This window comes from Phalacrocorax aristotelis, chromosome Z (assembly GCF_949628215.1).
Source record: "Phalacrocorax aristotelis chromosome Z, bGulAri2.1, whole genome shotgun sequence".
NCBI lineage: Eukaryota > Metazoa > Chordata > Aves > Suliformes > Phalacrocoracidae > Phalacrocorax > Phalacrocorax aristotelis.
Genome location: NC_134311.1, coordinates 37,796,393 through 37,810,481, shown reverse-complemented (window position 1 = coordinate 37,810,481; position 14,089 = coordinate 37,796,393). Strand labels below are relative to the sequence as shown.

General features: G+C 40.5%; 1 protein-coding gene across 2 annotated transcripts in view; it reads right to left on the bottom strand.

The window, feature by feature from the left end:
* Window positions 1-13,358, bottom strand: part of TUT7 (terminal uridylyl transferase 7) — a 37,066-nt gene extending 23,708 nt beyond the window's left edge. The window contains exons 1-8 of one of the 2 annotated variants that reach the window (XM_075079409.1): window positions 13,250-13,358; window positions 9,658-10,184; window positions 5,350-5,525; window positions 4,665-4,781; window positions 3,471-3,648; window positions 2,932-3,020; window positions 1,854-1,905; window positions 16-85 (exon numbers count right to left, since the gene is read on the bottom strand). In XM_075079409.1, the coding sequence (XP_074935510.1) occupies window positions 16-85; window positions 1,854-1,905; window positions 2,932-3,020; window positions 3,471-3,648; window positions 4,665-4,781; window positions 5,350-5,525; window positions 9,658-10,153 (1,178 nt within the window). In that variant the 5' untranslated portion in view covers window positions 10,154-10,184; window positions 13,250-13,358. The remainder of the gene's footprint in view (window positions 1-15; window positions 86-1,853; window positions 1,906-2,931; window positions 3,021-3,470; window positions 3,649-4,664; window positions 4,782-5,349; window positions 5,526-9,657; window positions 10,185-13,249) is intronic. The other variant, XM_075079410.1, reaches the window with a different exon arrangement.
* Between the last annotated feature and the right edge of the window lie 731 nt (window positions 13,359-14,089).

The following is a 14,089-nucleotide window of genomic DNA, read 5'->3' as shown; positions in this document are numbered from 1 at the left end:
AGTGACAACTGAGACCTTTGCTTTTCTCTGCACACCACCACTGGTATTCTAGCATGGAAATCTGCGTCAACTTCCGTAAAAGATTCTAGGAGGAAGAAGGAAAAAGAAGCCACATTAAGCATAGTGTCGGCAAAAAATATGTTGAATTGGATGTGACTAAAGGAGTACAGTTAGAACCTCCACTTCTTAATAAAATAACTAATTTTGAGACAAATTAATAGGAACATCCAATAGATTAATCCTGTCACTCTTTTAAAGCAAGTTTTTTGTATGTGATGGGAAAAGTATGGTCTATACTCTGTGATAAGCACTGTTAGGAAGATACTCAAGAAATAAGGAACTTTTCAAAATTCATATACACAGTAGGTATAATTAAGTGGGCATATTTTGGATAAATGCTTGCTTTAGTAATCCAGGCAGACCAATGACATCTGTAAAACAATGTTAGTGTCAAAGATGAAGAAAACTGAGTGCTAGATCAGTACTGGACAGAAAGAAAATATCCAAGTGGATTTTCCCTGGTAATCTAGAACTGCTCTATGTAAGTATAGAACAGGCTTACTGACATAATGTCATGTCTCCCTGCTACACTTGATTTCCCCCCTCCCCCCCCTTATTCTTTACATAGGTTTCCAAATACAATTCAGCTACATTTTTATCTTAACACTAAAAAAGTGCAGAAGGCACTGCAGTCCTTTCTCCAAGTTGAGTTTATTGATCCAAAGCACGGTTATTTTTTGATGCTTCACTGTTTCACTGCGACAGGTAAAGGAAACTATGAAACAATTTTAGATACCCAACACAAAAATCCTGAAATGACAAGGTTTTCTTGACATAACCTAGCCATTTGGATACCTGACTTTTTGGAAAAATGTCTTGCTTTTTGCCATTGGGGTACCTCAAACGCATAATGCTCTGTCCCTGTATCACCTGACTCACAGAAAAACACTTTGCACAAGATGTTAACTCTGTGCTTTTGAAACACATTAGAGGTCTCAACTTCTTATGGGGTCTGGGCTGTCATTCCTCCAGTCTGGCTGAACAATAACCCCATTCTCAAAGACTATAATGGTCATTTGACCAGACAAGAAGATGCACATACAATGGGGGGGTGGGGGCGACAATGAGAAAAATGTGGGTCAGTAAATATATGCATGTTTAATATACATGTTTGGAACCATATGGTCTGATTTCCCAGCTGCAGGAATAAAGCAAGGCAAGAAAGTAGTAAAGCTATTTTTGCAATCTGCATTTAAAAGGACAGAGCTTCTTTCCCACTTGTCACTTTTTTGCGTGCATATGCTTGAATGGGTTTGAGTAAGTGCATTATTTTAAGATCTTAAACTTTACTTGCCTGTATTGATTCATAGAGTTGTATTTGTTACCTGAAAAAAAATATGTGGCTGTTTGCAGTCATTTGTACTTGCCCTCGCTGCATTAACAGGCACATAATTAAAGGAAAAGAGACCACAATCTGAAAGTATGTTACTAACTTTCTGATCACGTTAGAAGAGCTTAGGCTACTTCCTATACTACACATGCTTAATAGAGCAGTCTGGGGAAAGAAAGGCAGCACAGCCTCCCTTAAGTTTAATGACATCTTCACTTACGATGTAGAAGAAAACCTCCCACTAGGAATTTCTTATATCAGCACAAATAATGGGACTTCGATAGTAATAAAATTGAATACAAAACCAAAGTTAGTTCTGCCAATGTATAATTTCCTGCAGTATTTTTCAGTCTCACGTTTCTAAAAATTGAAAGCATGTTCCACCTGCTCAACAGAGGTAGAATTCAGCAATACTAAGCAGTAATAGTTTAACAGAATTGAGAATGCAGCAATTTTTTCTTACCACTGTTCTGGAGACTTTCTTGCACAAGTAAGAGAACATCTGGTTGACTCATCTGTCAATAAGAATAATAAAGCTGTTTTCATACCTGTCATAAAGGTGATTTCCCACAACTCAAAAGAATTTTATAACACCATCCCTAGTCCACTTTTTCTTGGAAGAAAAACCTTCCAGAGAGGGCAGCAAGAAGGAAACAAAATAACAGCAACTGAGAAAAAACTGCTCTTAGTGCTTGCTTATTGCTAAATTGTATTAAAACAAACACCAACTCTGCTTATTTTGAAAAAAAAAAAATAAAAATAGTCCTCAAGTAACTGTAAGTAAAGCTATTTTTACCTCTATCAAGGACTCTTATGAAAAAAACACCAACATAAATACTATTTCAGTGTGCTTCAATATAACTGCCTTCTGACATGGTAGATCTACCTCACATCAAAGATTGGAATCATAGTGTTTTTAAATTATATGCACTTTATGAACTTGGATCATTCTTCTTCCCTAAGCCATTTCCATCTTTGTTTCCATGGTAAACTACGAGACTGCCATATCAGCTACAGCAGGAACAAGTTTAAGTATGGAATCAAAAGCTTTTCACAGTCCTAAATTGCTTTTCAATGTTCAAGCACTAAGATGTATAAAAACAACTAGCATGACAAATCAAGACATTAAATTACTTCACATATAAATGATGTAAGATAACCTAGCAATCAAAAACTCTGATGTGCATGTATCAGTACAGAAACAAGATAATGGAAGTGCCATTAAATCCAGCTGTAAGAGAAAATAAATAATGATCTATCTCATAGGACTGCTAGTAGTACAGATGTTTTAAGTGTTTTCAATTTTTCAGAAGGAAGATTTGATAACACACAAAACTGTATTATATATCCTGACCATTACTGGTGTATGAAGCAAGGAATGCTATTTTAAGACTATTTTAATGTGGTAACTCTGATTTACCCAATGCATTTTAATAGGAAGTGCTACTAGTACACTGTAAGTTATACTTAAACTGTAATCTACATAGAGATGCAAACATTTAAAACCACTTAGGCATACTTAATAAAATGATCTTACTTACATTGGCAGGAAACTGGATATCTATGTTTATGTCTGAAGTTTTGAAACCAAATCTGCTACAGGAGGAGCCATACAATCTTAATGAGCACTCTGCAACAAAAAGAATTATACTGCATTTACTCTATACCTAATCTAAGTCTGTAGTTACTTTATGGCATTGTCAGTATATCTCAAACCTGCACCTACTTTTGATAACCACAGAAAAATGAAGAAAGGTATTCCAACAGCACAGACCCATGTTAGTAAATCCTGCCTTCCATGCTGTTGCTAGAAAAGGCTTATCATGAAGGTTAAATGCCTCCCATGCCCTGTTCATCTCCACTTTTTACTACAGGTCTGTTTGGGTCATGACCACCATTGTAACTTAATTCTAATACAGGGTTATATTGCCATATCATGTTGTTCAACAGACTCCTGACTAAATATACTCTTTTAGAATTTAGCTAGCCAAGGTTTATTTAAGCTTTTAATTTATAAGCTGTTATCTCTTTTTTCTTTCAAAGTTGGCTTTCCAGAATTTAAACAAATTGCAAATAATACCTGGCAATTTTTGATGCAGTAAGTTTTCCATTACTGTTTTGATGTTGAGCCTTTCTTCTAGATCTTCATTACTTAAGCCAAACTCCTGCACTACATTTTCAATAGCAACACCAATAGCTTGTATCTGGGAAGGCGTTGGAGGAGGCAGAGCGGTCAGCAGCTGTTCTTCTTGCTTTTCCTTTAAAGATAATAAGATTTGACATTTTAAGGATTTTCTTGTGCTGCTTAGTGTGCTAGAATGAATGCCTGCAACTCATCCCAAGTAACACCACCACAGGTTTTCCAGACAGCGGAGGTAACTGGAAGCAGGAATATCAAGAGAGAAACTGTGACAGGTATAAAGAATTAAACATTCCAGGAGGCTTCAGTAATGTGCAGAGGTATATATACACATGTATTTGGAACATTAAAAATATTCACCAATTCTTTCATCGCCTATGAAGTGGGAAACGGTAGGAGTTAAAGAGGAAGAAACAGAAAACTGGAGAAGACAAACATTTTTGTCCACTTCAAGCTGAGAAAGTAGAAGGAACAGAAGACATTTAATTAAAAATACGGAAAGTAAAATTAAGGTTACACTAGAAGTTATTTAGATGTTTATGTTCAAAACAAACCCATTTCCTTTAAATATCAACAAGTCTGTAATAGTCCAGGAGTTCTTAATTTCATTTACAGTATTTCTGACCTTAAATATTCACCCTGACATATAGGTTATAATTTCTAATTCTGCCATACCAACTGTATTTGCTTATTGCTAGTCCTCGTTGCTCTGGACTTGATCAAAACTCTTCATTGTTGAAATATGCCAATGAAATACACACTAAGAGGAATACACATAACTACTCTAATTCTTCTTATAGACAACAGCAAAACAGAACAGTCAGTTGGTACAGCTTTTTTATTATACTTCAGTCACCAAGAACAAAATATTACTGACTTATACTTTAAATAAGGACCTCTTTTAATAATAATAGGCAGGAAAAAGTACAAAATTAAATTCCAAAGCTGAGGGCAGAAGCAAAGTCCAGGTCCCACTTTTACTCTTTTTACCAGTATCACTACATAACAGTTTTGAAAAAGATGTAAAAAATAAATGCTGGATGATTTTAGAAGCAGTGCAGTTTCACTGTCATTAGTAGGGTGAGGACAGTTTCATAAATCTGCATTTTATATTTTTTCTTGTCCTTAACTCACCTTTAGGCTTTTCTTGTGTCTTTTCTCTTTAATATGCTTATGAGCAAAAGCCACCGACTCAATCAAAGCATCACACAATTTGCAGGTATATTTCGCTGATGGGTAGCTTCGAGGTTGCTAAAATAAAGACAGTAAAAAACCCTAAAATATAGAAAGATAGTACCCTCACTTCATTGAGTTCCCTTGATAAGTTGAATGACTGTGACTCTGAAGTCCAGAAATACTCACTTTAGCTCTTCTAACTCCATCTTTACTGTCAAAAAGTTTGCATATCAAATACAATGCCAGAAGAATGGTGGCACTGGGTCAGTCATGCCGAACACCTTGTCTTTTACAGTGGAAAATACCCAATGCCCATCAAAGAGTATATTAACTAAAAAAACATAAAACAAAACTTTTCTGGTCAACTGCCCCAACATCTAGTGATTTGATGTTAATACATGAACTAAAGGAACAGCCATTTTTTGTGCTTAAACTGCTGCCAAATAAAGATTTATTAGAGTAAAAAACCAAGTGATAACCTGCCTTCTCTTGCAGTTCATTAACAGCATCCATTTTGTACATTATATCAATTCTGTAACTAGACTTTCTAGCTACAGTCAAAGAAATTGCCCAAAGCGTACCCTCTATGTTGTATTTAAAGGAAAAAAATAGGAAAGGACTGTACAAGTAAAGACAGTGGCACCTTCTTCAGTCTATAAATGCAGTCTCGCTTCAATCGTTCTTCAGCTTGTTGCAACCCTAGAAGTTCTTTTGCCGACAGCACAGATTCATCTATGACTGGACCATCCACTTGATCTTGATCATACTCATCTCTTCTAGTTCCTCTTGATCTTCTTGGTTTCCTAAGCTTCTTCATTTCTTATAAAGAGTTATGAAAGCACATATGTCAAATAACTTCAGAGTACCACACAGCATTTTGTTTTGTTTTTTTTTTTTTTTTTTTTTCTTTAATTACCATTCTATATATAGGCAAGTCAAAGATACAATGCATCCACCCTGCATGATTTCATAACCTGTTCTGTGCAAGTCTGGTAATAGCAGGCATGCATATTTATGTCATAACCTATAGTACCTTTGTTCTAAACTACTAAAAAACCACTAATTTGTCCTTTTGAAGTCACTGACCTTATTTAGATAGCTTTGTTAGAACTGGCAAAAAAATAAACCTAAATGCAATAGCTTCCGCTGCCTAGCTGAGACATACCTGTATGTCATTGTAATGAAAAGGTAGAATATATCCAAAGATTTCAGGGTGCCTGGTCAGGCTTAGGTCGACAAACAAGCTAGGAAGTGAACTGACCCAAAGGCCATTACAAATATCACAGATTTAGTAAGTGCAGGCCGATCTCAATGATTTATAAGAACTAACAGTGCTATGATATAGCACTGTCATGGCTTAGCTGACAACAACAATTTATTATCACCAGAAGTAACTGCCTATTAGTGCTACTTGCTTTCAATTACACCATATGCATCAGTATTGCCTTCACATTATTATTAAATTGACAGGTGGAAAAAAAATAACCCCTATTGGCTGCAGAGGTCAATAAATAATGCACTTGCTAAGTATTTGCACACAGTGCTTAATAAAGCTATATAACTGGCAAAATAAACATGCTTAGAAAGCTTGTTATGTTTACAGCAAAAGTTCTGGAGCAAATGAATGTAAATACCACTTCTACTTTTAATCAAACTTTGCATTATTTTGACACAGGGATTGCTACCATTCCAAAGAATATCTGTAAAAACCATCTCAGGAATGAATATACACAGGCCGGATTTTCACACGTGACTTTACATCACATCTTACCTTTCACTTGAACAGCTATGCAGGACATCCAGATGCATGGAATTTCTGAAGTTCCCTGGTTCTGAGACAGTTTAGGCAACTTCCTTAGACTCTAAACCCCCTATCATAAACCACAACTGCTCTACCGAATAGATTTACAAAGTTTCTTTCCTATGACCACAATTTTTGTCTCTACTAATTGGCAAAAGGGAAATAGCCTGGTTGTGTATTTTTAACCAGTTGTTTGATTCAGTTCACTAAGCAGGATGCATGCCCTAGTGTTGTGAACAGGACAAGAATGGTAATGAATTTTCTTTCAGCAGCAGCACAAGTTTATGCTGGAATAAACAGAACTAAGGATAGGTTGCAGAGATGGTACTCCAAAGGAAGCTCCAAGGAGCAGAAAGAGAAGTCTGAGTCTCTGAACTTTACACAACCCTTCTATTTTACATGCTGACTCTCCTGCTCAAACTCCTGAGATCCACTACAATCATTTAACCACATTTTTAGTGATCAGTGTAGACAGAACTTTGAGAAAAATGTGTACTGAGTGAACGTCTTTGCAAGAAAGTGTGTGACAACTACCTACTTACCAATTATTTCTGTAACCACTGTGTAACTTTAAAAAATTACATAACAAATAAATGCTTCTAATATTTGGTAGTTACAGCAGTGAACATCTAATTATAGGTAATGACTAGATAAAGTACTAAAGGCAAGTTAAAGTTAAAGCTCCTGCAGAAAAATCAGTGCGTTGGAGATCTGGTAACTCCTTTATTTGCTACAGCAAAAAGAAGCAGATGAAAGGGACAACTGCATAAAAGGTTTCAAGGAGAATGAAATGCTAAAAGAAACATTTTTAGTAATTGTTTGCCACTTGACAAGGAAGTAGTGCTTTTGAAGGGACCTCAAGAGGTGAGCTATGCCATGTGTGTGCTTCGCAGCAAGATGAAATGAACTTTGTCAATTCTGAGTAATGATCACCTGACCTGTCCTTACAGGTCTTCAGGTATATATCTAGGCAACTGCTCCAGTACTTCACTGGCTTTACCATCTGAACCTTTCTTGCTTAGTTCTAGGCCCATTGCTTTGTGTCCCATCTATAGGGAACACACAAGCCAGATTACTACATCTGGCTTAGTACTGGCAAATGAATTACCGACGACTTAAGAGAAAAAGGAGTACTTCAGGCTGTGAGTCTGTTTTCATGCCTTACAACACCATGACACTGACTACTCATCTTCTAATTCACCATGATTTCAGATTCTTTGAAAAATACTATTTTACAATAACTTTTCATCCGTTATTTGCACAGTTGACATTCGTACTTGGCAATGGCTTTTGCACATATTTCTTTTGTATTTCATCCTATATATAGGTCATTTCTGCAACTGTGCAGTTATTTTAATTTACCTTCCTGCTTTTCCACGTTCAGTTCTACAAGCTCCACAGCATATTCAAATTTAATAAAACAATTAGTAAGCATGCTGTCTTAATTCATCATCAGATTAGCGTAATAAACACTGAGCAGAACAGAACCCTTGTAGATGCTTGCTTAATGCTTCCTATAATTTTGACAAAACCTTTGGTAAGTATTTTCCAAGTACAGTTATCTAATTAGCTATGCAAGTCTTTTGTATTAATTTCATCTAGAGAATTTTCCTCTAGTTTACTTACAGAACTGTCACATAAGAGTGTGTCAAGTACTCCAGTAATAGTACTAGCAGTATCTACTAACTGTTTCTCCCATGTCTAAACGGGACAGATCACCGTTTTAAAGAAATAAATTACAAGGATTTGGCATACTTTTTTCATGGCAAATCCATGTTTACTGTTACTCAGTTTTGTTACCTTGCAAATACTTACAGTAGGTTACATTATTTGTTCCAGAACAGATTCCCAAGATTAAAGTTGCATACCATCTTTTAAATTCCACTTTTAAAAGACACTTGCCCCTTCCTATATGCCAGTAGTTCACTTCTGAATAAGTTCTCAGGTATGATTGCCAGTAGCTCTAAAAAATCTACTTCAATGAGTTCCTGAAGTTTCACAGAACAAACTTCATTAGACCCAGTAAATTCGAGAACAAACTTGTGACAGCATTCTACTCCGCTCTCTCCCATCTGAGTGTTGCTTAAGTGTGCAACTTACTTCTAACAATGAGAGACGTTGGGCAGCTGCTCACAGTTTATCTTTTTAGCCACAGGACAGCTGATATCAAGTGAAAGGACATTTCATTCCTGGACATCCTGGTAACAACCAGTAATAGCTTTCCTTCTCAGCAGGGGGGCAGATCAATACTGTCTTTGGCCCCCAATCTTAACCAAAACAAGAAAAGATCTCTTGCTAACAGGCAATTGTTCTGTGTTAGCAACACCTCATCTGTCCCTTAGTCTTTCTTATTTTATCTAATTACATTCCCTTTAAAGCTTCCTCTTTCTGCTTTGATCCACTTACACTTCCTTCCAGCACTTATGTTCACTGAAGCTCTTACGATATTGATCACTTTATTCTCCCTTAGCCTGTTCTTTCTTGCATTTCAATACTTAGGGCTTGTACTCTCACTATTCGTACCACTTGCCCATAGAGAAGTTCAATATGCACGGAGAATTAGTTTTGTGTTATTGCTTCACGACTGTTGTTAGTATTAAGTTGTCACAATATCTACAAGCCATTGTTTTCAATCTTCATTAAGATATGCTGTTACAGACCTCACTGGTACCTCCAAAATCTTACCCTGTATCAACTTAACCGAAACAACCCTTATCAGCCTTGACAGACTCAGTCAAATTGTACCTGGAAAAGCACACATAGGGACACTACGCAGATACTGCAATCTACTTACTCCTACCATTTATAAACTAACGTACAAAGACAACACAATTTATAGAACAAGTTCTGTATCATTCACTGTAACAGTTTGTTTAAAGTGCTGCAGTATAGTACAGTCAATAGTTTGCAATATGTGAGAATAAAAATTATTTTTTGCTTTAACAGTGTCCTGTGTTTGGCTGGGATAGTTAATTTTTCTTCTTGTACAGCTTGTACAGTACTGTGTTTTGGATTTAGTATGAAAATAATGTTGACAACACACTGATCTTTTAGTTGTTGCTAAGTAGTGCTTACACTAATAAAGGACTTCTCCAGCCTCTCATGCTCTTTACCAGATAGCTAAGTAATAACAAACAATGTGTCGATTACCAGAGCCTCCTTTCTGTATGTCCGGCACATCTTCACTCATTAAGTCCTCCTGAAGGTGTCGTCTTACATTTCTGTTTCCAGTGCCTTCAACCTCATGAAAAGAGTCTTTTCTTGTCCTGCTACGCACAGGAATCCAGGCAAAAGGTCTGTACTCTCTCCAGCTGTCGGAAGTGCCACGGTGGTCATCAGATACCCACTTCTTCATTTGGTCTCTTTGGGTATCACTTAACTTTGACCCCTGACCGTAAGTTGTGTTTTTAAGTGAATTTGGGGTACTCAAAACACTACGTGGCCCTCTCCTGGGACTGCTTCCATAATGACCCGGTGTCCCCTTTTTCTTTTGCAGGCTGGTATCTATTTTATTGCTATGGCCATTTCCGTATTCATCCATGGCTCGGTAGTCTTTCTGCAAGGGACTTCCTCTTAATTCTTCTTGACGTAAAATTTCCTGTTCCTTATTTTGTTTGGCAAAGCAAGGTTTTGCAGCATCTCCCATGGTTATTGCTGTTAAATTTAGTGATTCCCACCTAGAAATTAAAAAGTTTAAAATTGTATTTTAAAATTATTCATGTGATAAACACTAGTTATTATTTGTTATGGAAATCTTAAGAATCAAAGCCCTGGCTCTGTAATACCATCAAGGAAGGCAAGACTTGGTGGAAAGCAAAATTTGCTCCAAACAAACAAAAGGCAGTTCAAAACTCAGCCAGGTTTCTCCTCTTAAAATGTCTAATACCTATGAGTGGTTCACAAAATGCAGACACAGCCTATGGCTTTTTTGGGCATTATGGTCTAAATGCCTTTAGGACAGAATATTACTTTTAAGAGTCCACATCAGAATCTCAGCTCAGTACAGGAAGAAAGTACATTTGAAAAATGACGGAAGGAACTTTGCAGCATATAGAATACGTATGAGGCAATAACAAGGATGGCCCCAAAGCCATTCTACATAATTTGAATACTCCTCTTCCCTCGCAGTAGACACTGTTCACCTTGGTAAGAATGAAAATTGTGATCAGAGGAAATAGAGGTGTAGAAATAGAGTAGCAATACATCTGTCAGGCAAATCTCATCTACCGGGGAAGATTATGAAGCAGTTCATCTCAAGTGAGCTCACCGGGCATGTGCAGGACAACCAGGGGATCAGGCCCAGCCAGCAGAGCTTCATGAAAGGCAGGTCCTACCTGACCAACCTCATCTCCTTCTATGACCACGTGACCTGCCTAGTAGATGAGGGAAAGGCTGTGCATGTTGTATACCTCAACTTTAGCAAAGCCTTTGACACTGTCTCCCACAACATCCTCCTAGAGAAGCTGGCAGCTCATGGCTTGGGCAGGTGTACTCTTCTCTGGGGAAAAAGATAAAAGCACTTGGCAGCTGGTCACAAGGGGTGTTCCCCAGGGCTCAGTTTTGGAGCCAGTCTTGTTTAGTATCTTTATCAATGACCTTGATGAGGGAATTGGGTGCGCCCTCAGTAAATTTGCAGATGACACCAAATTGGGCAGGAGTGTTGATCTGCTCGAGGGTAGGAAGGCTCTGCAGAGGGATCAGGACAGGCTGGATGGATGGGCTGAGGCCAACTGTATGAGATTTAACAAGGCCAAGTGCCAGGTCTTGCACTTGGGGCACAACAACCCCATGCAATGCTACAGGCTTGAGGAAGAGTGGCTGGAAAGCTGACCAGCAGAGAAGAACCTGGGGGTGTTCGTTAACAGCTGGCAGAACATGAGCCAGCAGCGTGCCTGGGTGGCCAAGAAGGCCAAGAGCATCCTGGCTTGTATCAGGAATAGTGTGACCAGCAGGAGTAGGGAAGCGATCGTGCCCCTGTACTCAGCACTGGTGAGGCTGCACCTTGAATACTGTGTTCAGTTTTTGGGCCCCTCAGTACAAGAAAGACACTGAGGTGATGGAGCATGTCCAGAGAAGAGCAACAAAGCTAGTGAAGGGTCTGGAGAACCTTATGAGTCTTATGAGGAGCAGCTGAGGGAGCTGGGGCTGTTTACCCTGGAGAAGAGGAGGCTGAGACCTTATCATTCTCTACAGCTACTTGAAAGGAGGTTGTAGTGAGGTGGGTGTTGGTTACTTGGGTCGCTCTCAAGTAACTTGTGATAGGATGAGAGAAAATGGCCTCAAGTTGTGCCAGGGGAGGTTTAGCTTGGATATTAGGAAACACTTCTTTCAGGAAGGAGTGGTCAGGCATTGGAACAGGCTGCCCAGAGAGGTGGTGGAGTCACCATCCCTGAAGGTATTCAAAAAACGTGCAGATGTGGCACTTCAGGACATGGTTTAGGAGGAATGGCGATGTTGGGTTTACCTAGGCCAGCATTCTGAGGTCTCACATTACTGGGTGTTAGGCACCCATATTTAATATTATCTTAGTATTCTCTAAAACATCTAGGCTACCGATTTGCTCCCTCCCCTGCCCCCCCAACTTGGTCATATCCACATTCTTATTGTAAAACATTCCCAGAGAGCTATAACTCCAATGTTAGCATAAACCTGTGGGGATTGTGAAAGGGGGAGTTACCTGGAAGAGACTGGCTAAACACATGTAAGCAGGAGCAGTCACATCAACACTGAACATTTTAGGGTTTAAATACAGACAGATACAACCAAACAAAAGAGACATGCATGTGCTTACAAATGCTGAGAAGCCTCTAGGGCATTTACAAGAAGCACCTGAACAGCAGGAAATGCCTTTCTGTTGCCTTTAATATGAGAGTAGGGTACTTGATTTTCTTAATTTTTTTTTTATTTCTGCAGGCCCCCAAGGCACCCTTAGGCACCTCAATGTTTGCTTTCTATAGGCGAAAGGCTTTTAGTGTTCATCCTCCTCTAAAGCAGAAGAGGTTTCCTGCTCTTACATGAGCGACAAAACAAGTAGGACTCATGTCCTGAAGACCAGAATTCATAGCCAGTTATGTACAACTGTGGGGATGCAGCTACTCCAGCTAAGAGGTGAGAGAAAAACTTCAAACGCACAAAGTGAACTTACCTACTATTTTAGGAAAGAAACTGCCATCAAGTCAGAACTTCAGAATGACCTAAAACCAGCTTGTTTTATAGAGCCAACCCCAGAAGCAACGCCCAAACCCAGCCGCCAGGCTGGATGATGACACACTCCGTGCGCTAGGAAGGGAGCACAGAGTCAAAGTTTACACTCGCCCTGGCTCCCGCCCGCGACGGAAGGTTCCCCGCGTGCCAGAAGCGGCGGGCATCGCCGGCCAAATTGCCCACGGGACCCAGACGGTGGCGTGACGGTACTGGCCTCCGTCACCACCACGCAATGAACACGCTACGTGGGCCGGGGTCCCCTTCGTCCGGCGCGGCAGCCCCTCCCCCCCTCACTCCCTCCCGCCCTCCCACCGGCTGACGGAGGCCCCCAGCCTCCTCCCGCCCTACCCTCACGACGGCCGAAGGCCCAGAAGTTCCCCAGCGGAGGCGGGGGGCACAGCGGCCGGTGGGCCGCGGCCCAGGCCCGGAAGGGGTAGGGGAGCACCTCATGAGGGAGGGAGGCATGCAGAGAGGAGAGGACCGGCGGCACCGCCCGCTGCTGGGGAATGCCTCGCCCAGCCGAGAGACGGACACTCACCGACCGCCGGCAGCTCGTCGCCTACCGCCGCCCCGCCATTGTGCCGCGGAGGAAGCAGCGCTGAAGCCTCCTCGCTCCCGGCCCGCTCGCGTCTTCCGGCAGCCCGGGCCCGCCCCCCGATGGGGAGCGGCCGCGGCAGGGCTGGGCGGGGCCGTTACGAAGGGAGCAAAGGACCGGTCGGGTGGTTAATCGCGCTCGGTAGCGGGAGAGCGCGACCCACAGCAGCCTGTGCGCAGCGTGGGTAGCCAAGTAGGCTGCTGGTGACGAAAGCGTTACGTCACGGCCAGCCCTGCCAATGCAGGACGCACGAGCGGGCGTGGAAAGCTCGTTCCCGCAGCTGGGAGAACGTGGCAATTAGCATTCCATGGAACCCAGTTAAATTAAAGAGGTGGGTGCTGCAGTCATCAGGGAAATGCAATGGTAAATAGGTGAGTTGGCATGAGCAATCACAGCAACAGTACAATATAAGCAACTGCTGCAGAATAACCCCTGGATGTAATGACACTTGCTTGTTCATTGGAGAACTGAAGACCAATATTGCTGCACCACCAGGTACCAAAACTAACTCCATATAGTCTGTATGTGTTACCAAACTAACCAGCCCAGTCGAAGTAGCAAATCAGAAATACCTCAAAAGCTGTAGATCAGAGCAGGTTACTCATGAGAAACAGAATCACAAATTACAGGAAGCAGGAAAAACCCATGGCAGGTGGGAAATGGACACATACCAGGTTTCCTGTAGAAGAAAAACTTCTACTTCCCTTACCATGAAACCACCTTTCTCACTAAATTAAGTGACCTGCGTATTTTGTGGATACTGCTTGCACTTGCTCAGCCTCT